Source organism: Ochlerotatus camptorhynchus, unplaced genomic scaffold (genome assembly GCF_037179485.1).
Source record: "Ochlerotatus camptorhynchus isolate MF236.1 unplaced genomic scaffold, CSIRO-AGI_Acam_v1.1 ptg000329l, whole genome shotgun sequence".
NCBI classification, from domain to species: domain Eukaryota; kingdom Metazoa; phylum Arthropoda; class Insecta; order Diptera; family Culicidae; genus Ochlerotatus; species Ochlerotatus camptorhynchus.
This window is the reverse complement of record NW_027040817.1, coordinates 1,922,112-1,949,909: the sequence shown is the minus strand read 5'-3', so window position 1 is coordinate 1,949,909 and position 27,798 is coordinate 1,922,112. Positions and strand designations below refer to the sequence as shown.

General features: G+C 36.6%; 1 protein-coding gene across 5 annotated transcripts in view; it reads right to left on the bottom strand.

The window, feature by feature from the left end:
• The window catches only part of Plp (Pericentrin-like protein), a 58,628-nt gene that overhangs the window by 20,548 nt on the left and 10,282 nt on the right, over positions 1 to 27,798 (bottom strand). Inside the window, exons 2-10 of one of the 5 annotated variants that reach the window (XM_065230244.1) lie at positions 17,671 to 20,454; positions 13,594 to 13,737; positions 13,139 to 13,417; positions 5,994 to 6,119; positions 4,842 to 5,930; positions 4,249 to 4,416; positions 3,776 to 3,835; positions 1,432 to 1,626; positions 902 to 1,366 (exon numbers count right to left, since the gene is read on the bottom strand). In XM_065230244.1, coding sequence (XP_065086316.1) covers positions 902 to 1,366; positions 1,432 to 1,626; positions 3,776 to 3,835; positions 4,249 to 4,416; positions 4,842 to 5,930; positions 5,994 to 6,119; positions 13,139 to 13,417; positions 13,594 to 13,737; positions 17,671 to 20,454 — 5,310 coding nt within the window. The remainder of the gene's footprint in view (positions 1 to 901; positions 1,367 to 1,431; positions 1,627 to 3,775; positions 3,836 to 4,248; positions 4,417 to 4,841; positions 5,931 to 5,993; positions 6,120 to 13,138; positions 13,418 to 13,593; positions 13,738 to 17,670; positions 20,455 to 27,798) is intronic. The other 4 variants (XM_065230245.1, XM_065230246.1, XM_065230248.1 and 1 more) reach the window with 4 other exon arrangements.

The window sequence follows — 27,798 nt, the reverse complement described above, 5'->3', positions numbered from 1 at the left end:
TTATTTTTATCTAGATAAAAAAAAATCCTATGGTTTTGACAGTTCGGATTACTGCACATTTAAATCGGCCGTTTACGATTTTCGGGCATAAGTCAGAATTAAGTGTCATGTCGGTTTGTCGGTGGAACATCTACTTGATGTTGTTTGTCAACCATCAAGCAAACCATCATTGGTGTTGCATTTAACCTGTTGACTTTTACAAACAAAAAAATAATTACGTCAAGTAGAGGACCCATTTATCGCAAACAATAGGACTCGATTTTCTACGTTGTGCTCAATAATTTACTACCCTTTCCATCTTGCCCCGTGACCCATCTTACCACACCTTACCCTAAATCTTTCAAAAACTCAGTTTTGCATCTTAAAACAACGAAAAGCCTTATGGGAAGGAAAGGTTTAAGGAATGCACTCACTTTAGTGTTTCCATCCTTACATCCGAACTCAAATCTTCATTATCTGCATCAACGTTAAGATGGAAATTAGGTTCTGACATACACAGAAAAACTGCTGCAGATTTACTACCACCATGAAAACTTGTCAACTATGATTGACTTTGACCAAAACCTACTTTCAGTTGTGCCGTCACGTGTCGAAAATGTCCCGACTATGATGTGATGTTACGCCATTGAACGAGTGCGTGTAGCATAAGCAGAGAGACTAAAATTCTTATCCATAACTTATACCTCCAAGTGGCGGTTTGAATGTCATCATGCTAAAAATAAATTAATGCCATGAGCATATTCAAGGCACTCCTCCCCGAACTGAATCTTCAAATCAACTTTCCGACACACAGTTAGTTCTCAGCCAGACGGTAAATAAATGTTGAATGTTTACGCTAATGTCACGCTGCCAGGGAAAACAACTTTTCAAAACAATCTACATATAACGATATCGCACTTACCGCATAACTGTTGCGCACGCTACTGATCTGCATCTCTAGGTCATTGATGCGTTTTATGGCGACCTCTTCGATGCGCGTATGTCGGTGAAGTTTATCGAATATTCGCTGCACTTCATCAACCGGCAGTAGAGGAACTGAACCACTCTCGTTGGACTTCTTGCGATGCAATGGACTGTCTTGATTCACAGAAATATCCTCCGAAGGACTGCTGCACACAAGAGATGCTGCCGAATTTGAATTTAGCGTTTCGAGATTCTTGGTTTTTCTTTCGAGTGTTTCCTCGACGTCGCGAAGTTGCACTGTCAGTGCTTCCAGCACTAGACTATGCTCAACGCTTGGTTTCGATTGACGTAGTTCTTCTTCCAACATAGCGATCTTGTCATCGTATCCTCGAACTGCCATGTCGGTCTCTTGGTGGAGCGATTCATTCTGTCGATTCTGCGCGTCGATGTAAATTTCGAGTTCCTGTGAGTGAACCAACCGTTTTATCAAAAATAATTCGATTGCCTTTGATTTATAATTTAAATTACCTTTAACTTGGTTACCAGAACCTGTTGGTCGATAACCTTGCTTTCGTTCTGAGTTTCTAGCTCCGTAATGATCTCCCTAAGCGTAAAACCTTTGTCGATTGAATCTTTGAGATCATTCTCCAGTTTCCTAATCTTTTCATCTCTTGCCACAAGTTCAGCGGACAGTTCTTTCGACTGCTGCTCCACTGTTTCCAGCTATCAAAACATATACATATTTGTACAGAATCGTACATTAATTTCTTCAACGACAAGTTGCACATTTTCACAGTTTGATTGGAAATTTATAGCATTCCTTCATTCAACATGCACGAAATCAACGGTTTTGGGTACGAATCAGTCTCACTCGAACTTATAGCTCATCCGTCTCAAATGGTCTAATCAGCTACCAGTATACTTTAAAATGGAAGCCTCAAAAAAGCAAGCGAAACACACATTATAGGTATATGGATGATAAAATACTACCATGCCTCAACAGTGGATGCATCGGATTTACGCTATAACAAAAGGAAGAGAATGAGATTGGGAAGGACGGAAAAGAAAATAAGCTGTAGTGAAGAACTGTGAATGGTTGGAGAAAGACTCAGATTTATCTCTCATAGATCCATATGCGATACCATATGTCAGGGGGTGCAACAAAGCAATGCGCTTATGAATATAGTGCATATATTTACAAGCATGAATCGTTGAAGAATGCAAAGGATTACGAGATGACAGCGTTTGGATTTAAGTGATAATGTGTGTTAAAATAAATGATCAAATGCATATTTTTGATGTACGTGGGTAGTTGATGGTCACTAAGTTATTATTTGCAAAACATAATGATGTGATATTTATTCAATTGCCAGCGGTGCTGATTTTGTATTCAATAGACATTTTTAAGTAGGATTGGGCGATCTTGGATCAATCTTTGCGAGATCAATATTTTCCATTTCGATTATCGATTATTTCCTTATTAAATCGATCTTCAATTAAATAAATATGACTTTAGTAATTATACTGAAATTGTCAAAATAAAATACAGTATTATGAAGAAAAGATCGATCCTACAAAGCGCGATTCTTCGGTACCGATTAATGGATCGAGAATAGTGCCATAAATAAAATCGACCAACAAGATCGATTTTGTGCTAAAGACTGTCTCATTTATATTCGAATTCAAGTATATTGAGGTAAACCTTAAATTAACGAAAATCCATTGTTCGGCATGAACTGTGATAGGCGCAAAAAGATGTTCAATATGTTGATTGAACTTGAATTGAAGAAAGCTTACCTATATTTAAAATTGAACAATTTGCACTCCTTAACTAAGCCAAGTAAATTTATAATAGTTGATCAAATCCACGCCACATCATTAGATGAGCCGTTTTCGTGCTATAATTTATTGAAAATATCGAAAACGCCATTTTGGAATCTTAGGAGAGAGTCAAAATGGCCTAATTCCAGCACAAACCTGGTTCATTGCTCATAGTGAACGATTCTAGAAAGAGCTGAAATTAGGGCGTAACACGATGGGGGCGACACATCCAAATCTCAATTCTAGATGCTCAACAAATCTCCCACTAGCGAATCAATTTTCGTAAAATATTCTTTCATTTCTCGCATCTACTTGCATCGCGCCTCATCTTTTTACAGGAAAACTTCAGAATCGTCATCAATCTTCTTTCTATCTACTCAGCGTGCGCGCAGCTTATGTAAACAATGACTTCTTTCGATGATTTTCATCGAGAGAAGTCATTGTTTACAAAAGCTGTTACGCCCTTATTCCAGCTCAATCTAGAATTATGCGAAGCTTCAAAAAATTCGGAGCGGTTAAAATAAAATCGATTCGTCAGATGCTGTGGATTTGATCTGCTACGTTAATTGAAATGAACAATTAAGGTTAAAAAAATGATCGATAAAAGAACTATGTTACTCACTATGCTGATATTCATTGTTTTGCCAAAAAATAAGCAGATCTTTGTTTTGCCACAGGAAAACAAAAATGGAACACATCTAAGAACTGATTCGGCCAGCTCACATTGGATTATTAAACAAAAAATGCCAATTTTAAGGGCATATTTTAAATACCATGAAACATTATGCTGAGCTATCCACGATGTTAGTAATTGTTATTAAAACAATTTCCCTTTATCCGAGACATGATCAGAGTGAGACGATTTGAACCCACCGTACATTTATAACCGTTATTCTATCAGTGCTTTTTATACGTAATTTGAATCTATGTGAGATTAATGTTACATGTTATGACTAGTTTTGACTAGTTAATATCCAATCCAACTATAATAACCGAAACCAAAAAAATATATAGCATACTACAAATAATAGAAAAAAATATCTACACTTACTTTTTCAATAATCTCCCGATTATCGATACCACAACTACAACTGTCACACAAAAATCCTTCCTAATAATACAAAACGAGTGATGTCATATAAAAACAATAGAATCAATTGTATTCACAGTTTTTTTTTTTATTTTCAAACGTGATGATTTGTTGAGTGCAGTTTGATGATGCGTGCGATTGTGATGAACCAAAGCCAAAGTGGAAGAATGTTTGCAGTCATATTTGCAAGAGGTGTAGTATGTTCCGATTGCAGATTGAAAGGAAAAAAGTGGAGAAAACAGTCATTTGTTAATAAGCATTTATCGGTGCAATCTACTGTCTCTATTGTGAATTGTTACGTTATGCTATGGCATATGGTGTATAGAAGTGTTACTTGTTATTTGATTGATTGCATACTGCAGAAAAGCAAAAATGATTTTGCTTGAAAAATTGTACAATGAAGCATGATATTAAACCATATCACAAGTACTTACCTCTTTAGTGACGTGTTCGAAGATAGCCTTATCCTTGTCTTTCTCTCGGAGCTGCTGTTTGAGCCTTTCTATTTCTTTAACAAACTCGTCACGTTCCTGTTCCCGTTCGGCAGCTTGGTCCTCCAGGAACTGCCGCGTGGCTTTAAGTTGTTTGTCGGCAGCGTCGATCTGAGCAAGAGGGCCCACACGAAACACGACAGTTCAAGGTTGTTTTACGCGACGAATGAAAGCATTAGGACAGTGATGAAAGCGGTCCAATGATGTGTGATGGATAAGAGGAAGGGAAAAAATAAGGAATTTATTTTATGTTTAACAATGGAGAATATTTCGACCATTCAGGTGGTTGTCGACGTTTGAAGCAAAAGAATTTACAACACAACATGGTAAATGGAAAGGAAAAAGCAAGGCAAAAACCACATTGACGGCAACAACAAATGGATTACCTTCCCGTTGATTTCGTTAAAGTCGGAAATGTTTGTAACAGTGTTCTTCAACCAATCAGCCTAATCAATTTCAACACACTGTGTCAAAACATTCATGTGCAAAGTAGATTTTAAATCAATAATAAAATGACTAAATAAACAAAGGCTCACCTGTAATTGTAGGTCTAACTTTTCACGCTTCCCATCATCCATGTAGCGTTCACCTTCGCGGCAGAAATCCTCAACCAATTGCAGCAAACTGACATTATTATCTATGGTGTTATCAGGAGAGGTATTTCCAAGGATTTGTTTAGCTCTCTCTTGCAATTCGGTAAACGTGTTTCCTAGCTTTTGCTCACATGGTAACAGTGCATTCGTTCCATACCCTTCACTGAATTCAACTTTTTGGCTATTCAGCTCTAGCAAATGCTGTTTGGTTTCATTCAATTCGACAACCAAACTATTGTGTTTACTTAAAGCGTCGGCTAATTTCATCTCCAACTGTCGTTTTTCATTCCTAAGCTCATGCAATTGAATGTTTAATTCACCACTGAATTGCAATGCTGTCAAATCTGTTGGAAGGCTGCTGGTGTCGATCTGAATCTTCTCCATCGCACTGCTTTCCCTTACCAGGTTTTCGTCGAACGATCTTGCACCTACGGCATCTTTCTTACTACTTGTTCTCTTAAGACCATCTTCTTCCTCGCAACTATCACTCTTTTCAGAAACTTTATCCAGATCTTCATCTTTTGTCAACGATTTCTTTGCTATCTTCTCAGACAGTGTCAAAATATGCATTGCTTCAGACCGTAGTCGTTCTAAGCACTCGTCAAGATTCAGAGATCTGTTTACTGCTTCGTTGGGAGCGCTATCTTTGGACACAAACTCCAACAGAGAAGGGTCTTCGATTATCGAAATCAAACCAGAAACATCCGGCGTAAATTTGAGGAACTTTCTTGTCGAATAAGTTGACATATTCGATACATTCATATCCAAAGTGGTACTTTCTAGTACCTCTTCTCCATTTGGAATGATTCCATGCTTATGCAGCTCGTCGATAACCGTATTGTTAAGGTCATCTTCACAGTTGGACACGTACCTTACAAGCTCACACAGCACGCTTCTCAACGTCGAGGACAGCTCCCGTAGATTATCTCGCTCACTGATTATTTTATCAAAATCACGGGTAGAATCGAACGTTGATTGCCGCTTAAGTTTCCATTGCAACTGCTTTTCAAAATCTGCTTTTACACGAGCCATCTACAATCGAATAGAAGAAAGTACAGTAATCTCAACAATAACAGTATCAGTATTGTTACTCACTTCTTCCTCATGTTTAATTTGAAGTTGAGCTATCTCCAGTTGACTTTTGGCAGTCAACTTCTCTCTAAGTAATATAAGCTCAGGTGGCCAGTGACTATCTTCTGTTGTCGAATCAGACAAGAGTGCCTATTTGGGAGGAGGAAACAGTACAATGTTAACAACCACGTTGAAATAAGCTGAAAGTTATTTTTAAATTTAGAACAAAATAAAAATAAGTTCAAAACAAAAACGATAATCACCGAAATGATGTACAGCTACATGGATGCTGCGTAAATAGAACCACTCGGAAGCGAGCAACACGATTTCATTCATAACACCAATTGTAAATAGCGCCAGTGATTTGATACATTCTGGTCAATGTAAACACTAACACTACATATTTTGTGCTCATAGAACGACGCATCGACATCGACAGATGGAATGGGACATGTGTGTCTATTTGATTATTGCATCGCACGTGCAATTGGATGAAAGCACGGGATTGATGTTTGATCATAAACATTCATGCAAATATACAGTTCATAACTTAAAAGAAGAATTTACCATCAGAAGTCGACTTAGATAAAAGCTGAAATGATCAGAGCCATTGCCAAGCCTGGTTCATCGACATCGAGAATAATAAAGAAAGCATACTGTAGGAAAGTGAAAACATCGCCATGGGTCTATTTTTATCCACATATGTTAAGCGCTATTAATAGTCACTCGCTGCAATTGTATGCTCCAACTCGGGCGCAGTCGCATCCTACCGGCAGCATGATCACACATGAGAGCGCGGGAAGAGATGCGTATCGGATTAATCTTTGTTTATCCGTGGTGGTATCCGTGATGGCTTGCAAACGCATAAGTTAGTGGAAAATGTACATCATTTGGTAGACAAAGATGGGGTACATCGAGAAGGATAGTCACATGTGTACCGCCAATGTTGAATTATGTTGAAAACTCCGCGGCTGCTGTTGTGCGTTGACTTTTAGCCAGGCGGCGGATGATGAGTGATGTTTATATGAAATATAACATCCGCTTCAATGGAAGCATATGAAAAAAAAAACATCATGTTCTAGAATTAAAGCGAACAAACTAAATGATCCGAGCGTTAATACCGGTTAAAATTTTATGAATCTCCTAAATTACTGTAAATTTTTACTACACAATTAATATTATGCAACTGTAACATTAATTTTTGTTTGCTATAGTTAACATCATTGGGGCTTCATCCAGTCTGGTGATGTAAAACAACAATAAACAATAATCGGAACTCGAAGGTCGTCTTTTTCAGACTGAAGACTCGAAAAGTTTACTACAGCATGCAGCGTAGCGTGCAGTTAATGCTAACACCAACGCACAAGGAGCAAACAACAAATCTATAAAAAATAATGTCTTCCTCCCGCCTTATAGATCGGCGAGCGCAGTGGCAGAACGTCCCTAAGATTTTTCTCAACCCAGAAAATATGTATTCCAGTTTACGCTTTACAAAGCCTAGTTTAGTCATTTAGGCGGAAATTTAAAAATATCCCAAACACGGAAATACGAGAAACTATATATCTCTCAAGATGGGGTGTTATGTGTTACACAGGGCAACAATTTTATTCACTAGAAGGTCAATGCACATAAGCAACGACTCCGGCTTGAGAAAACACAGGAAGTGAACGGTGAAAGCGTTTTCCATCCCGATATTGATTGGACAATCTCAAGTGGGCTTCAATGCACGGCTTGCCAATCGAAGTAAAATATGTAATGGATTTTCTGCGAGAGTTTATGTACCTATTAACGTTTATTGCAGTGCCTTTGTTGAAGCATTTTTCATGATTTTTAATCTGGTTTGGTAATCGGAATTATGAACTAGAGTCGAACTCCAATCAAAATAAATTTCGTGATTACGGCTAAATTATATTGGCGGTTATTGCAATAAATTGCATGAAAAATGTTTTACTTAAAATCCTGTAAATTTAGAACTGGAGCGCCTCTTTTTGTCCGTTGGAGCGCTTCTAGTGGTCGGTTCTGGAATCTTTTGACAAAAATTGGTTTACAATGACTTTCTCTTGAAATCCTGTACATTTTTTTTAAACAGTTTATGTTTTCTTTAATTGTCACGGGATGGAAGAAAAGATAATTAATTCTGCACACAAGATATGAAAACCCGACAAGGTCGGATAAGAGAATTGCAAAGGATATGAAAATGGCCAAAAGCACCGTCTGTGCAGTGCTGAAACATTTCAAGGAACGTTTGGCTGTTTCCCGAAAAGTGCAATCAAGGCGTTGAAGCGGTACAGTGGAACAGGAAACTGCGTTAGAACGCCATGAAGACTTTCAAAACGAGGGCCCGAAAGCTGTGTGACTAGGTGCTTCCTTGACAGAAGTTTCATGTTGCCAGGGGTGCGGAGATGTTCCCAAGAAATATAAATTTGTTATTGCGGTCAAGTTTGCCGGTAAGCTGATGACCTGGCAGACAATCTGTGGCTGTGGCTAGTAGACTTCGAATTTCATCATAAACAACAATATAAACGGGCAGTTATAAATCAACGAATGCCTGAAAAAACGTGTATTGCCCACCGGGTGTGTTTAGGTGTAGGTGTAGGTCCCACCGAGTGTGTTTTGGTGAGTTGGCACTACAGTAAGAATGCGCAACAGTTATATCGCGATAATGGAGTAGACGTCTTGAAAAAGGGATGAAACCCCCAAACTGCCTGGATTTCCGGTCAATCGAAGTGTGTTGGGGTATCATCAAAGCTTAACTGAAGAAGAGTGGAAAAATGGCTAAGGATGCTATTTCAATGGCCAGATACTGGAGAAAAAAAGCAGCCGGTGAAGTTGACCAGCAGCTTGTGCAGAAGTTGATAGCACGTATCAAGCCCAAAGTTCGAATTTTCATTCGAGAGGTTTAAAATTCACTAAAGACATATTGTATCTTTAAACTACAATAAATACATAACATTTTCTTCTAATAACGTTTTATTCTAAAACAGATTCTGAGATACATCCGATTGAAAGCGTACCGATTCTAAATTGGCAAGGGTTTATATCAATCAATTTGAATAGCTTAATTCGACAGTGAGCATTCATAAGGGCGTATACGCGATGATCGATTCTCTTCATCGAATTTCTCTTTGCATTGCTACAGCTAAGCGAAACAATTTTCTAGAATTTGTTCAATGCAGAGTTGTAACAGGTTGTATTAGCTATCAAAAGCAATAGCAAACGTACCGAGAAACGTTAAATCTAACGAGTTATTAACAAAAGAGAAAATCGATGAAGAGAATCGATCATCGCGTATAGGCCCTTATGCATGCTCACTGTCGAATTGGAGGATCTCTAGGAGTCATTGTCATAACTCTGAACTACCAGCTCAATTGAAAATAATATTATAGGTTTGGAATATATATGCGTAATAGCTGGGTACTGCAGACACGGTTGATTTTATTTTGCAAGCCAATGAAACAGCTTGAATATTTTTTTTTATATTTCGATCGAATTTGTATGCTATTCTTCAGTTGATTCCTGCTAAAAGCTCTGAACCAGAAGTGCACGTGCCAGTATAACAATATTAAAGCATTTTTACATTCGTCAGATTAGGTACATGTTCTATTGTGTTCGAAAGCCTAACTGATACATCAACTGTTACATTGTTTTTTTTTTCTGCTATTGATGATTATGGTTCATTTTTATGAGATGAAAATACTAGATGACCTATAAGAAGAGTAAACGCACAAGGTATCATGATCTAATCCGTTGCGGCAAAGTGACAGCCAAATCTATTGTATAACTGTTAGACTTAACTACACTTGAAATGTTTGACTCCCGTTTGACAGTTACTTCCCGAGCAAAGTCGGTTAACAAAATGAAAGCAAACCGATATTAAAGTTTGCAGTTCCTATCATAATGAAAACTCATTTTGATTACAATTGTCGCGACAGAAGTCTGATTTCATATTATGCTTTGATTATGCAGTCAAGACATTTTAAATCAAAGCAACTTAACTTGAAGCGAAGACAACAAATCAAGAAGACTGGCAAATTTGCCAGAATCCAAGCGACATATACAATGGCGCTGCGCTTGAGTGAAGGTGGAAGCAACGCATAGAAAAATGAGCAAATACTCAAACCCTTCTTCTGAGGATGTAATCTTTGCTATCAAATTTGTTCGAAGCATTTACCTTTGAGCGGCAGATGACGCGATTGTACCTGTCTCATAACGGTCGTATGAGAAAATGGAAGAGTTGCCAGTCTTCTTGATTTGTTATCTTCGCTTGAAGTCTTGCTGTTAATTTCTTTTTTAAATTTGATTTAAGTTCATCTGTCGTTGAACTAACGATTATTGTTTATTTGTTTTGTTTAACACATTTTAGGTCATTCGTGACTAAACCGAGGTGAGATTTGAGATCAAGTCTTTCAGCGTGAAAAGCAGTTAAACATTATGATGCAAAATCAGTAATCACCTTGATTTCATTGAAAGCAGGATTAGTTTTCCGTTTGATTTAACAGTGTAAAATGTTGCTCTCATTTTTGCTGTGTTAACCGTTAAGTCAACCAAAATGAGATCAAATGGAGTATTCAAAATAAGTTACATCATAACAGCAAATTCTGATTTCAATTTGATCACTAACTTTGCTCGGGTTGGGTCTCAGTTGACAAGCATAATTGCATGAGTCTGCAGCCCGGAAATGTATGACGATTGTGAGTGCATTCATTCACGTTATTATTTATCATAGTAATTTTAATTATTTTCCTGCATTTAGTTCTAATGTCTCATCATCGTCGTCACTTGTATGATGTACAATTGACTACAATTGACAGAAACTTTATAAGTTTCCCAGAAAATCAAAAGTCGTGTAATAATGCACATGAAGAATCGTAAAGCACTACATATTAAGTTAACGACGCATGTAATAATGCAAATTTACGATGGCCGATAAACTTTTCACAAATCAAGTTCAATAATAAGTAGGTTATTCTGGTGTTTCGTAAATGAAGAATTTTACATGAATTATGGCTTCGACAAAAAAACATACATATTTCGCATACGCACATGATACAATTGCTTTCTTCTGCGTGCTTATTTTAGCACTACTTGGAGGCTTCTAAACGCAAAAAATGTAATATAAAACATATGTTGAATTCCGAAGATCCATGATTTTTTTAAATTATTATTCATGAATAGAAAACAAAGTAATGCGATAGCAACATAAGTTGGAAAACAATATGAAAACATGGGGAATAAACATCCTAACACTTCCAACGCACCTTGTATTGTTTTCTACTATTGATAGCGTACTATCGCTCCACTCGCTATGTAGGTATCAAACGATTCAAAGTTCACCAACGGCTATGCTATTCTGTAGGTATTGCTGCGGCATGTGGTCAGGTGCTTCATAAAACAACCAAAACACACTATTTCTATTAATACATCAATGTGATAGAGAAACTAACACGCTCTTTTCGCACACCGTATATTTACATCCAAATCATTCACTTCACTTTTAAATATTTTTGTTTCTCGCTTTTGTGAAACTCTCAATTATCGCAGTTTGAATACGAGCTACGTGGCATTTATTTACGCATAATGTGTAGCCATTTGTATTGAATACTATTATATGCTAGCACTCATTCATCGCTTTACATTATGATAGTAAACTTTTCGCCAAAATTTCATTCAATTAATCAATTATACGCTGCTCACTCCGTAAGCTAACGAAAATCACGCGGAACCGAAACGTCCGGCAGTAGCACAATTCAAATCCAAACTGACAACATGATCCAATTGAATCTAAAAATACGAACCCGTAAGCTTGCGCGGGTTCTCAAATACGCTCGCACATGCGCACTATCTATGCAGAGAACAAATCTGGTACCATCTGTTCTAAATGGACCACTTCTCATCTCACTCACTCGGTAAAATGGTTGAGTGAGATGAGATATTGTACTAAATTGATTATGGTGTACAAATTTGTAATATGAAAATCAATGCTTAGCAAAAATGGGAAAGCTCATTATAATTATTTAATAACCATTTAACTTTTTGCAACTCAGTATTTGACTTAGTTTCGTTTACATGCTGTCATAATAGTACATCAACACGCAGGACAAAAATTTTAGCTTCAAGACTCAATAGATTTTATTATTTATTCTAAAATATTGCACAATTAATTCTACAAAATTGAATCAACAACGGTTTGTAGAATTAACAAATTAATGGTTTATTGATTGTACAACATTCTTTTTTAATCAACAATATTTATTGTACTTACATTATTTTAGAATCATTGACAAAAATCTATTAGGTCATGAATCAGAAATAATTCCATTTGAATTGCGTGAAGAGTATTATATTCGTGAATTTAAGTATACATTGTTAATAACTCTGTATAACTTGACAATTGAACCGAATAAAACATTGTTAGGCACCAAATAGGTCTTCAAAAATTTAAAAACTAATTGATTTTGTGAGAATTTGAATCCAAGAACCAATGCATATGGATGAAAATATAAATGAAAACGTTCAGCAAAAATGTATGAGATAGAGGAAATTACTATAATGTTGGGACTCAACGTTGTTCTTTTGTTCATAGAACAATGCTTTATCTGGACAATAGTCTGGTTATTTATTATCGGTAGTTAATGAAAAATGATCAAAAATTCATTATTTATGCATGGGTCCAATACTGCCGTGAGATGCCAAGTGCCGTAAATTCATTTAGCGAATTGTTCAGAAAGCAAATACTTTTGATTATCCCTTCTTGTAACTTACAAGTAAAACTTGTGATCATAACATCATAATCATTAGCAACATTGCCTTTATATTTAAAACAGCGGTTAATGGTTCAGCACTTTTATATGGTGTGCATGGCTTACGTCACATGCTTCCAACCAATATTTTTTCTCAATTGATGAGTACTTTTGGATGTTGTTTAGGATGTAGAACTCGAATATGGTGAAAAGTGGAAATTGGGCAGTGTTCACGTCACTTTGTCATCTTACGGCAGAATATTATATAGGTACACTTACGCCAACATTAGGGACATCAACCCTACTTCATGCAATAATGTAAGTAAACCTTGTAATCATGAATAATGAAAATCCTACTTTTGAATGCAATATTGCACGCAATCCTAGGAAAGAAAGCAATCAAATGTAATGATGATTGTGTCCACTTACCTGAATCTGTACTTCTAGCTCTCGAAGGACATCTTGACGAGCCAGAGCCACCTGTTCCTGCAGGCGTCGTTCGTAGTCGGCGATTATCTCGTGCAGATCGTCGATTGGCTCGGTGCCAATATCCACAGTGGTAGTATTAGTGGTTGTGGTGGTGCTCTTTTCTGTTAGTAAAACACCAATCTGGGGCGGGATACTTTCCGGCTTTGCCGGCGATGCTGCCGCCGCGTGAGTTATTGTATGGGATGCGTCTTTGCTCGTGAGAGGGGCCTCAGTGTTAGGCTAATGGTGTTAGGTTTTTGTGTATGTGGAGAGGGCGGTGGATGATAACCGCAGGAATAGAAAAAGAGAAAGAAGGAAGATGGATAGTGATCACAATAAACGATCGATTTAGTAAACACATGCTGTTGTTAACAAAAAGATTTCCATGCTAGGGGAACAAACCGTTTGATACGTACCATAAATTCTTCGTCAGCTTGTTTTTCCTCAAAATGCTTCAGCCTGTTTCGTAACTCATTTAAGTCCTGTTCTTGCTGCCGTTTGAGGTCCTTGATTTTGCTATGATAGAGGTCTCGTAGATTGTCAACATTTGGATGGGAATCCTGCGATAAGGAATAAAAGACAAATAATAATTAGAAACAAGAAACGTACTCTGCATTGAGATGATTGTCACTTGGAGTAAACACGAACTATTTAACAGATAGATCAGTTCGCAGTCTATTTGGTTTTTTTTTCTGAAGGAAGTGTTACTACTACCTAAAGCTAAAAAACAGCGCTTTTAAATTCTCAATACTACCTGTAAAATTTCTACCTGTTCGACTCTTATTTCTCTTCGATCCTTGTTTGGACCCTAACCGCGATAATCATGCTTGGATATCGACTCTTCGATCCTTCGGATTCTTATAGTAATCTGTTTGGAAGTCGATTTGGAGAAACTTGGTTCTGTCGCCATGGCGCCTAAGCGCAAAAGGAAAAGGGCAATCGCTTGAACCCCCTTCTGATGAAATTCAATCGAGCAATCAATTTGATATGTTTACGGATGATGAGAATCCAGGCAAAATTCCATTAAACATTCCCGGCTTAATGTCAAAAAGGAAAACATTCCCCCTATTGTGGTAACCGATTTCCATGCTCTTCGCACGGAACTTTTGAACTTCGTTAAATTTAAGTTCAAATTGGCTGTTGGGATGAATGCCGTGTATTGGCTGAAACCTTGGACAAAAATGTCTTCTCAAGTATCTTACTGAGCAGCAACACAATTTTTTTTATTTGCGACACCAAAACTGAACGTCTGTTTAAGTGGTATATAAATTAGGAAAGTCACTTTTTTACACTGTTCTCGGACACTCCGGGGCAAGATAAACTACGGAGCAAGATGTGCGCCTATAGCAGAAATTGTTTTTATACATATGATTTTTTGAGGTTTTAAGAATCATATTATTTTCTAAATTGATTGACTTCAGTAGAATAATTGTATACCTTTTAACGTTGTTTTTTTTTTTCATATAATTCTACTTATATTGTATCTCTTTTAGTTTCACTGATTCACTTTCACTATTAACTTTCAAAATTTTCTTTCACTATCACTTAAAAAAAAACTATAACTGATACGTTTTTCGTTTACTACTTGCAAACTTCTTCAATGTCTAATCATAGTCTATGACTATACACTGAAGAAGTTTGCAAGTAGTAAACGAAATACATGTTTGTTTTAGTTTATTTTTTTAAAAGTGATAGTGAAAGTGAAAGTGATACAATAGTAGTAGAATTAAATGGAAAAACAACATAATACGTCAGACATATTATTAAGTTTATCAAAATAAAATACTGGCACCAGGTTGTAAAATTAATTGAATGTATCCTGATGAATGTGGGCGTCTTAGTGGAATACCTGTATAAAGAGAGAGAGAGAAGAATTAGTAATTTCCATTTAATACCACTACCTTATTTGCTTATCCTTGACACATACGCGTGTTTCGTCTACAATGTGCAGACTTCTTCAGTGTTTTGTACTAAAATTAGTACAAGACACTGAAGAAGTCTGCACATTGTAGACGAAATACGCGTATCTGTCAAGGATAAGCAAATAAAGTAGTGGAATTAAATGGAAATTACTAATCCTTCTCTCTCTCTTTATAATTGAATGTTTTTATATTATTACTTTATAAGGGTTATTTTTATCTACTTCTGGGCTAGTTCATAACCAGTAATTGAATGTTTTAACAAACGAAACTTAAAAACACTTATTGTTTATTGCAAATTCTTATCACAAAGAGAAGTTTTTTTTTTAGTAAGCACATTTTTGTCAATTTCTTGATACTACATAATTTTTGGAACATCGCTTCTTAGGATGATCATCGCTATTTAGCGAATCTAAGTTTAATATTAGCGGATTAGCGATTCAGCTAACTTTTCCATATCTGTCCCATGTTCCAAAAGTTGAAATCGAGAAAAACGTGTTTATCTTAAAAATCATTTTTTGTTGTTTGTTGGAGATAAGATACGCTATAATAAAATATTGCATTAATTACAATTCAACAAAATCACTATGCAGGGGGCGACAACGGCGTAGTGGTTAGCATCAATACCTCTCACGCCAAAGTCACGAGTTCAAATCTCACCCCCGGACAAGTCACGAATGACCCAAGAGCGTTGAAGTGACTATAAAAAAAAGAAAAAAAAATCACTATGCATTAAGTAAAACTTGTACCTTTTTTTTAATTAAACATCTAATGAAAACTGTAAAAATTACCTATATTGAAATCAATTAACTGCCTATAAAAGCATATCAGTCCCATCTGGAAAAACAGCAAGCCAAGAAAAATGCTGTTGAAAATTTAGTAGTCCGTACGGTCTTATGAATAGGACAACGTAGTTTTGGCATTTACACTAAAATTTGTTATATATTTTTAAGTACGAATTATTACTTTTGGACCAAATCAGATAAAATCAAATCAGAACAACTTCAAATATTTCAATTGCACTAGGAAATCAAAATGTAGAAAAATGTGAAAGAGTTAGGGATTTAGGAATTATCTTAGACTCTAAACTAACTTTCATAGACCATTACAACACAATTATTCACAGAGCAAATAACATGCTAGGCTTTATCAAGCGCTTTTGCTATAACTTTCAGGACCCATACACAATTAAAGCACTATATATTGCCTATGTGAGGTCAATACTGGAATATTGCAGCATTGTATGGTCTCCTTTTTCAATCACGCACGAAGAAAGATTAGAATCCGTACAAAAACAATTTCTATTATACGCTCTTCGTAAATTAGTTTGGACATCATTTCCTCTTCCATCATATGAAGCACGCTGCATGCTTATAAACATACAAACATTAAAAGAGCGTCGTGAATATGCAATGGTTTCATTTGTAAACGATATAGTTTCGCAGCGCATTGACTCCACAGCACTTTTATTAAAATTAAATTTCCATGCACCTACTCGGCAACTCCGAAATCGAAATTTATTTGCCATAAAACATCATCGCACAAATCACAAATTATGCAAAATATGGGCCTCTTACAATCAATACTGCGAAACCATTGACTTTACAATGTCTCGGCATAAACTAAAACAATATTTTTACTCCATAAGGCATTATAACTCATTAAAAAATAGGAAAGCTGACACTGCCTAATTTTTATTAAAGACAAAATTATACTTTTAACCTTTTGACGAAATAAATAAATAAATTTAAGAAAACTAAACTGTTATCGAATATGTACTAGTCTACGTTGGTTGACGAAATAAAATAAATAAATAAAATAAATAAATAAATAAATGTGACACGCTGAGTGAACACTCACAAAATTTTTGATTGTGACTATCTGAACGCGAAATTTGCAGGTTTGATGTGTATATAGTTATAGTAATAGTTATTATGTAGTTCGGGACCTAACACCACTGCGACCAGTAATTTGATCTATTGTAGTATATCCTGTGTCCTTAGTTAAGTTAATGTCGTATTACTCCATCACTATCGAGAAATGATGAAGTATTCGATTTTTTTTATACAGTAGTTGTCGTTGTCATTCTTGCATTTATAGCTAGGATCCGACTCTAATTGAAAGTTTCCGCTTTTTATACCCTTCGGAGTATTGAAACACCCTACAAAGGCGCACCGCACCGCTTTGCTAGTCAAAATTGGATTCCTTAGCAACAAAATTAAGGAATGACACCGATAATGACCATGCATCACTTCAAACTAGGGAACAACGAATAGCAGATTAGGAATCACATACATGAAGACTAACTAACTCCTTTTTTTTTCTTGTTTCTAGATCATCCTCGGTGGACAAAGCCGAGTCTTGACACTATGAACAAGGCATAAAAAGCAACAAGGACTAAGATGTGTTCTTTTGATTACTGAAAAATCCTGTTCCCTTAGTTTGAAGTAGTCAGGACTAGGAATCGGTGGTAGATCATAGATGCCATAACGTACCACGAAAAGATGATCTACCCACGTTACGGAGCTAGAATTAGTGATAATGTAATGTTATACAAACAAGTATACAACCTACCTTCTCAACTTCCGTGATAACTTCCATCACTTCATCTGCACTACCCTCAGTGGTATCGATCGTAGTTGGAGTTATTTTTCTATGCGTCGGACTGAGATAGATTTCTTCTTTCACTTTTCGTTTCGGGCTAGTGTGCTTCGATTGGTAGCCTCCATTTTCCTCAGGAAATTCTTCCTGATCCGAAATGTCCGAAGCCGTATCATTAGATAGCCGTCGACTATGGTGCGAAAACACTTCTTCAGAATATTGCTTCTCAAATTCGGCAACCTTCTTCTGAAAATATGTCCGCAGATCATCCATCTCCTGGGTATGACGAGCTTCGAGCTCACAGCGTAAATCTTCAATTTCCACGGATCCACTTTTCACGTTAGATAACAGTTGTCGTAGTCGGCTCACTTCTGTTTCATGTTCATTTTTCTCTGCCACAAGCCGTTCTTGGATTATTTTGACTTCATCTTCAGTGGATACTTTGATTTTGTCCAATTCTTGATTCAAATAATCGTCGAATTTTGCTTGCACCATATTGAACAGTCTCAGTTCATCTGGAGATAGATATTTTCGAAACTGTTCTAACTGCTTGCTGATTGCGGTGGGAATGTGGAGCGGGTTTTGCTCGGAGTAGTCGATATCTAGATTCAAATCTAGCTGTCGTTCACGGGAGTTCCTGTTGGAACGTTCTTCGTACATGTCAGGAAAATCCGACAAGGCATCATCGGTTTCGCTTACCAAATCTATGGAAATTTCCGATATTCTCTGACCTGTACTTTCCTGATCACGCATCCAGTGCGGTTTCTGCTTAATTGTTTCAGCGTTCTCAACCAGTTGTTTCGTGAGACGGTTGACTTCCGCTGCCAGTTTTATGCCTTCTACCCTCTCCTGGTCCCGTGCTTGGTTGGTTTCCTGCAGCTTTTCTGCAAGAGTAACAATCCACTGATTTTGCTCAGCAACTCTCTGGAGCAGCTCCTTTTTCGAAACTGTTTCGTCGTTTAACGGCCTATATTCAGTAGAATTAGTGGCTAAACTACTGGAATCACTAGATCGATGTGGATCCTTCAGTGAATCGACCCGAGCATCTTTTAATGAATCTCTCGTAGAATAGGCCTCCAACATAATATCCTTTGTAGCAATAATATCATGCAGTTGCTTGATTTCGTTGTTCATAGCCTGGAACATGTTCAAACTAACAACGCTGTCGAAATCAAAAGTTTTGTTTAAGCTCAAAGAATCAGGTATATTTTCTTTGTTATCTTCATAGATGGTACTTTCTACGTTTAGCTGCTTTTGAAGAATTTTGTCCTCTAATATCTTACGCATCTCCTTACCCTTCTCTATAACAATCAAAGGTTTTTTTTGTTCGTCGTCCGTATTCGGCCTGCTACCCGAATGGTTTGAGTTGGTGAGTGTCTGTTCTGATTCTTCAGAAATATCTTCCAGAGCTTCCTTAAAGTCGCTCACTTTCTCCATCTGCTTGACAACAACAGGTTTATCTCCCTCAAGATTGTCGGTCGGAACGTCTAAATCGTGCTGGGATTTTACCTCTTCGAAAGATTTACTAGAACTTAGTATTTTATCCTTTAAATCGCCAGAAACGTTACTGTCGGTTGAATCTTCACCTTGTTCTTTTGATTGATGAATCTCTGACGAATTCATCTCGTTAACTCCGGCAGATGCTTCAACCGAAGGATTTGACATTAACATTTCTTCGATAGAATTATCTTCTTCCACGTTCGCATCATGCTGCTCTTCTTCGCATAATTTCACTGCTCCTAGACTTGCAAATGACGGCTTATCTTCTTGTTGGCTTTTCTCTGCGGATTCTACACTTTTGCTTCTCAATGGCGATACCATTTTAAGAAATGCTTCTTTATCACTATATATTGGTTTAGAAGCAATTTCACTTTGTGTGCTTCGATCGTTGTTATCACTCATCATGCGATCACTTTCTGTATCACGAGCCAACTCCGAAATATCATTGGTCGTACTGTAACTATTATCACTGTTATCAAGCACATTTGGTTGTTTATGCAGCTTCTTCAACGATTTTAGACTCACTTTACTATTATTGATCAACACTACATCTTCATTTAGAGGCGATAATTCTTTCTTTGATTCGTAAACATTTTGGCTTACGGAACTTAACTTTGCGTCGGACACTTTCTGCACTAAATCACTTTTACCCACATTGGAACTTTCATGCACTTGTTCTAACTCAATATCATTTAAAATCTGCTCCAATGAATCAACGTCATGAGTTTGCTGCAATAACTTTCGTTTACTAGCGATATTTACGTTGAAATCATCCACCTTCAAATCGTCACCATCACTTAACGGTTGGAAATGATGAGCAATGTCATCACCTGATAGTTGTAATTCATCAATGTCGAATTTTCCGTCATTTGAGCCACCCGGGAACGGTTCATCGTCAATATCAAACAGTTGCCTTTTCCTCTCGATAGCCACTTGCTGTTTGCTAGAAGACTGTTGAGAAACAACATCAACGGTGCCAACATTCAAAGGAACGTTTTCCGATATGCTACTGGTAACGTCGTCGTCCTGTTTGCTTCCATCGTCCTGTGTTTCTATTTCTTCCATAATCTCTAGGCTGTCTTCATTGTTGCTGCCGCTGGTACTGGCACTACTAGCACTAAGGCTGCCGATAATTTCGTCCTCTAACTTGAACCGCACCGACGGTTCGGAACGACCAGCTGTACCAGCAAGTGAGGTTGACGACTTGCTGGAGCCACGGTTCAGAGGACTCGAAAGTGGCGACAAACCTGATGACACCTGCAAGGGAAGAACAGAACGGTGTTTCTGATTATTTATAGATTCTCAAGGGAATAAATTTAAAGGCAGTGATGGCAATAAAGAAAAGGATTGCAGCAATATGGGAGTAGCATGCAAAATGCACCTCTGGGTAAATCACACATTTACGGATTTACACCTATTTACACCTGATGCAACTTATGCTGTTGAAAGCTTAATAGTAGCCATACTTCCCATGCACAGTGGGGTAGCTCCATTCAAAGGTTGGTCATAAATAAGCTTCTAACTATTTAGCGTTGAAATGTGTTTGGACTAATGAGTATTTAGTCAAGATTTGATGATAATAGTCAAAAAATCGAATATTGCGTAGATTGGTGCAACATGTTACAAATACAAAAATAAGATAAATTACAAAATTACATAATTTCCTATTAAATAACTAAAAGCTATCTTCAAAGTTTTTAATGTTTAGTGATTTGCTATTATGCAAGTTATAGAGGCAATCATAAGCACATTTTAGCTACAAAAATGGTTTTGTCGTTCGAGAAGTTTTCCCCGGGAAAGTGTCGGAAAATTTACTCAAACTATGAGTGACCTACGTTTTAGCGATTTTTAGTAATCTAAACTCAAATGTGGATAGCATTTTTTGTCCATTGCGATTGGTTTGTAAAGTATTTTTTCTAAATTATTACAAATAAACTCACATATATATAAAATAACATAAAATAAAATAACATATCACGCCGCCGCCGAAAATATGTTGATCGGTGCACATGTCTGCTAGCAGGATTACCACTAGATTTAATAATTTAAGTTCCCGATTTTCCCCGGTTATCTTACGTACACAATTATTTTTTTTTTATTGCTGTCAACCAGCAAAATTTTGCTGGATTTTACAAAGCTGGAAGACCAGCAATTCTTCCAGCAAAACTAATATGTTTATAAGGGGTTTGTTGGAAAACCAGTACCAGTACCAGTCTATATGGACCATAGCATGCTATAATTACAAATGGCATCAACATCCGATTGGCGTTTCAATGGCGTTTCAATGCGTTAGGCCGAGTTTAGAATCCGGAGGCCGAGTTTGGCGCCAAGAAGCAGTGTTAGACTTTTGACAATATCTCAACGATTGATTTCTCTTTATCTAATCTTACGGTACATACGCAAAGGTAAATAAATTTGGAAGCCATCAGTAATAATAACATTCCGTTTGGTGCTAAACTGCGCTAGATTAAGAAATACTAAGTGCGGGTTGTGCTTAATAGGCTGGAAATGGGGTAGTTAACCCTACCTAATAATTTTAGGAAAAAATCGTTGCAATCTTCAAATCCCTTTATAATTGGATAAGATGTAGAATAATGATTAACTTTTAAGTTGACATAAATTGTTATACAGGGCTGGTAGTGGATGTGATAATGAAAATAGTGGCCAAATAGTGACTTTCAAACAATGAAAAAGTAACCAATAGTGACATTTATTGAACGGAAAGATATGGTTCCAAGCTTTTGTAGATTGCGATTGCCACTTCAGAAATTTCATAAACTCACAACCCTTTATGAATATTTTGCATGCTTCTGAATAAAACAAATGGTGATTTCCATAAATCTCTAAAAATATGTGTTAAGCAAGGGCACGGTCCAATTATAACCTCCATTTCCTCACTCTGCACTCTTCTATACTTGGTAAAAGTGTCAGTTTTTGGCTCAAGTGGTCCTCGAATTGGCTCTATATTATATTTTACATATTTTTCATTATTTACAAAATGTATTTCGATACAAAAAGAGGGCATATATTTTGCCATATGCGTTCGGTTGAAAGTCTCCTTAATAAAGATAAGTAACTAACTAACTAACTAACTATTTTGCCATATATCTACAGCAATAAAACCATGAGCATATATTTAAAATTTGATTAGATCACTTTTCTAGTTTGCATTCCAAGAAAAAAATCATTGTTCTGGAACGAGAAAAATTTCACATGATGGATAGATCATGGACATACTGTAGAACCCCGTTAGTTTGAATTGCTAAAATTGCAACTAAACGGCACTCATTTAGAATTGGTTTAACTGGTGCCCAAACATACATATCACCATTGGTCACCTGTGTAGTTGTTTTAGTTAACAAATTCTAAATGAGCGTCGTTTAAAAACAATTTTAGCAATTCACACTAACGGGGTTCTACGATAGAAAATTTGGTATGCGTCTAGGACATAAAATCACGATCATGAAAAAAATCTAATATTCAGGGATAAATTTTTAAGATTTTGGACCATTTTTTTAATGCTGCGACTTGACAATTCGAGATTTGTCTCAAAAATTTGTTTAGTCCCAGCATTTAAAAAAATGGTTCAAACTGTTTAAAATTTATCCCTGAATATTACAATTTTTTGGCTGACTTGAAAATAGTGACCTAAAAATGACCTGCTACCAGCCCTGTACTAACACGTAAGTATAGAAAAACATTTTTCCTTGATTTATTTTCGATCGATCTTATTTTCCGTGCTGAGCACCAATGCTACCGACGCCAGGAAGACAGCTCTCATACCTGGACCCTACCTATCGACCCATCAACTCATGAACCGGGGACTAACGGCTTGACTTCCCTTCCTAAGGAAGGCGTGATCAGAGATGTTTTGCCTCAGAACATCCCGGCGGCGCCGACTGGGATTGAACCCAGGCCTGCTGGGGTTAAAATAATAACTTGATAAAATAAAAAAAAACAAATTAGGCTACAATAAAGTAAATACACTTAGATATTTAATACCAAATAAGGTGGATGCCTCTCATTTTCATTTCATTCGTAGACTTTTTATTAATGACAGATATCAAGTGAAATCAGTATTATTATTTCATCAAGAAATGGACTCAAATGGTTGTTTTGATGAGTTTCCCATAGCAAAAAAGTATGTACCAATGCAACTTTCAATTTTATTAAGCTGATGTCCGATAGCATACAACATCAGCATTAAAACAAACGTTCGTAGAACTGTAGCGATTGTTGTCATTAGCTTGAAAGTGGTATTTTTTAGAAAATTAAGTGTCAATGAATCCAAATAATATAATGAATAACTATCAAATGTTTCAAACATCAAGAAATCAATGAATCAATGAAACCTTAGCGTGAAACTTCAAAAGCACAAATGTCATTATTTATTGACGTCAACGTTCACAAAAGTGTGAAGTGTCACGCTAAAGCTTCCTTAGAGTATCATTGTCAATTATTGTTAGAAATTTGTATTGGTATTTGAGCAGAAAATACACGCTGAAGGATTTTAGCATCTGATTCCGATTCAGGGAACTCATATTTTATTACATTTACTAGGACATTACATTTACTAGGACTTTACATTTACTAGGAAGTTATTTGAGGGGTTGATCTATTTCAACCCATGTTAACATTTTCAAATTAGAAATTTCAAAAATGCCGTAAAATAATCTAAACATCCAATATGATAAGTAATCTTGAAGGATAAAAGAGTGGTTATAGCTACTGATTTTAATACCATTAGTTTGTCAATTTCCTTTTTCGTAGAAATTTATTTCGATCTGTGATCAATTTGCCCCCGATTAAATAGATGAAATATCGCAAATAATTTAACAAAATTTAGAAAACATTCTGTTTTGAATATAAAAATATGGGTAATGCTAAACAGGCATTTTTCTAACGAAATACGATAAATACCTTTGAAAACGTGATAATTAGTCCCTATTGGAAATTTAACTTTCATTCTCTATGAGCATAAAAAAATCTACTTTTAAACTATCTACTATTGCGAAGCAGGGAAGGTCACAATTTTATTGGTGCAGGCGATTCACAAACATAATAAATAGAAAACATAGGGGAAGGGTAAACTCAACTTCATGGACGGAACATAAATCGTAGGAAAATAGAACACCAAAGAAACTGTATTTCCCTTCTTCCTTCAACTTCCCTCTAACTGTGTGCAGGAATGTTGAACCATTTCCTAATTTTCGTAGCCAGAATTGACTTTGTCACGAACCAGGTACAAACTAGCGAATATTTACTTTTTGCAAACCAGCATCTGAATGGATTATCTACGAGCAAACACTGTTCAATTTTCACGCTCGCATTCCACAGCTTGTTAGATCGATACGCCATAGACTGTTGAAAGCAGTCCGATTTAGCATTATCCAGATATTTTGGTTTGATGCAAAGGTTGGGGATTCGTGCTGCGACATTTTCCTTTCGTTAAAAGTTACATCAATTGGCGATTTCAAGGTGAACCATTAACAAAGATGATAAATTTATTTCAAAGTATGATTTATTGAATTTGAGATTTAGCTCCCGTATTTAATTAACTTAAACGATTGAGATATAACTATAAATCACCAGAGCTTATAAAACAGATATGGGCGAGAATTGCAATGTTCCCATTAGTTCTAGATACGTTGCATAATTTCTCTCTCACAAACTTGAGCACGAAATCAACTGCAAACACAAAGTCTACCGATAACAAACTACGAAACGATCGAATGTGTAACACACGGATCAAGTTGAGCGATTTGCAACACCAACCTAATAAAACGCACAGCTAAGCAAAAACAAACTGCTGAGTCAAATTCCACGCACGCAGCTACTGATGCCGCTGGTATTCACGCGAATGCACGATGTTCACTGTTCAAAAATTGCCGAAACACTGAATCTTGCAGCCGATCTGTTGGTCGTGCGAAGCAACTGCACGAAGACTGTAACATAGATAGGTTGCGTGACGAATTCTGAGATTGTTTATAGTCGAAAGTGGGCACCTGTAGTAAACTTGTAGGTTGTTTTGCTGTACATCAAAATTAAGTGCTGATGGTTAAAACAACGATCAATGTCGTCACTGGGGTTTGAAGTAAAAAATAACTTTATATAAAATATCAATATTCTTTATATTCCTGGAAAGACATAATCTGTCATGTGTTAAACATAAATATTAATTTAGACTTTTTTATAGAAAAGTTTGTGTTTACATAAAAGCACGATAAAGCAAATTTCAGAAAAACTACATCATTTCAAACTGACTCTCTGAATTTATCACACGTCAAACTCACTACCGGCGCTGCATACGACACACATAACTGTATTTATAAACTTACACATCACTCATTCCGTGCACACTATCTGCCCATAAAAATAGAGGACCATCCCTCAGCTTAATCGGAGTCACCGGGAAAGAAAACCCGACACCAGAACCCCTCAGAAAACTGCCTGTTCCTCAATCCATTTATCTAGAAAACACTTCATATGAAGTATGATGGCATCATATGGTGCGTAAGAGACTATAAATTAAAACCAAACATCACGCGTACATCAATTACACTCGAACAGGCTGGTCGTGAGCGAGTGGGGAAATCTTAAAAAAATCTTCCATCTCAAACTTCAGCTCAGCAGATTCGGCGGGCGTCTGATGCATAAGCACGACTTCGTAACTAAACGATGCGGTTGATGTGAGCACTCGAGAAAAACTGGCTTTAGAATGAACGAGGAACAAGAGATCCAACCGTATTTGCCGTATCGTACTTATCGTACTACGACGATATAAGAAACCTTGGCATGCAATGCAAAAACTTGTACCGCGCATTTTTCACCAAAGTATACTCCCTTGCTGAAAATAATCCCTCAGAAACATTTTCGCTCAGGATAGAAAACATAAAAATTTACCTTTTTGAATATACTATAGGGTAAGTGTGCCAGTTTTTGGCCTTAGTGGCCTCTATCTTAAATTTCACATTTTTGCATTCCTTACCAAATTTATTTCGATGCAAAGTTAGAACATATATTTTACCATATAGGGGTTTTTTTTTAATTTAATTTACGTCCTACTTAGTACAACCGCCTTTCCGCTCTTTTTGGAACGGAGTTGAACAAAAAATGGAATAAATCTACTAAAGATGACTTCTAGATTTATTAACCTTTCCGTTCAAGATTTATTAATGTATTACCGTTAGATTTGATAAAGAGTCACAAATTGAGATATTGTTAAGAATCTAACACGGCTTCTTGGTTCCGTCCTACAAGTTTCAATTCTGTCAAAAAAGTTCATGATAATTTTAAATAGAATTATGGACGGAAACTTAAGAGAATTGTAGGGTGAATTCCCAAAAATCATACAGGCATATGATCAAGAATATTGATTAATGATTAATCTGTTAAAGGTTCAAGATTAGTGATTATGATTAATAATTAATCATTAATCACGATTAATCACTAACCCTCTGTCTACATCCTAGAACACACAATTATCACATGAAAACTTTTCAAGAAAAAAATGTAATACCAGCCTACATCTTGCACCTCATGCTCTGTTTAGCTCGGCGTTGCTAGTTGCTAGTTCGCTGATCGTCTCTCCACTTTCGCTGTAGCTCCAACAGTAGGGTTAACTACCCTATTTCCGACTTATTAAGCACAACCCGCACTTAGTCTTTCTTAATCTAGCGTAGTTTAGCATAAAACGGAATTTTATTATTACTGATGACTTCCAAATTGATTTATCTTTCCGTACGATTTGATAAAGAGAAACAAATTGTTGAGATATTGTTAAAAGTCTAACACTGCTTTTTGACGCCAAACTCGGCCTACGGATTCTAAACTCGGCCTAATCGGATGAAGATAAACATTGATTCGATCGGAGCGCTTTATTTATATTTGAGAATATTGAGTGCAAACATTCATATCACGCGTTCATTCGGTAACATTTGAATTAAAGTATCGTGCCAAACGCATAATTTACCTGTTAACGCTGAAATCATTGATTTATTTGATGTGTTCTGCTTGATATACCAAAAATGGGCGCTTAGGCCGAAGTAGTTCTCCACCCTATTTGAGTGACATTCCAGATGCCTACATTCTCCACGGTCAGGGCAGGCAGCTCCCTTAGCACTGCTTCAAATCTAGTACAGTCAAAGACCACGTGATCCGATGTTTCCTCTACATTTCCATCTCGAAGATGAACCACCCTGCGTCTAAAAATCTCCTAAATAAAGGAAATCAATCAATCTACATTTCCACACTCCATACAGAGGGGCGACATTGTGTGTCCGAACCGTTGTAGATACTGCCTGAAGCCCAGATAGGAATTGCGTCAGGTGGAAATGTACTTATCTATGCTTTCTGTTTACCCAAGTCGATAGATCTGGTATTAGCATACACTCAAAATAATCTACACGTTGAAGCTACGTGAAAAATCACGTAAGTTCTCACTTTTTCCTCTCCTCTCAGTTTTACGTGGCTCACGTAGAATGTACGTGATGTCCCTTGAATTTCACAGGGAGTTCTTATTTAACACACCTATATAATCAATGAAATGTACGTGATTTTCACATAACATAGGGTAACCAACTTGAATTGGACCCCTACATA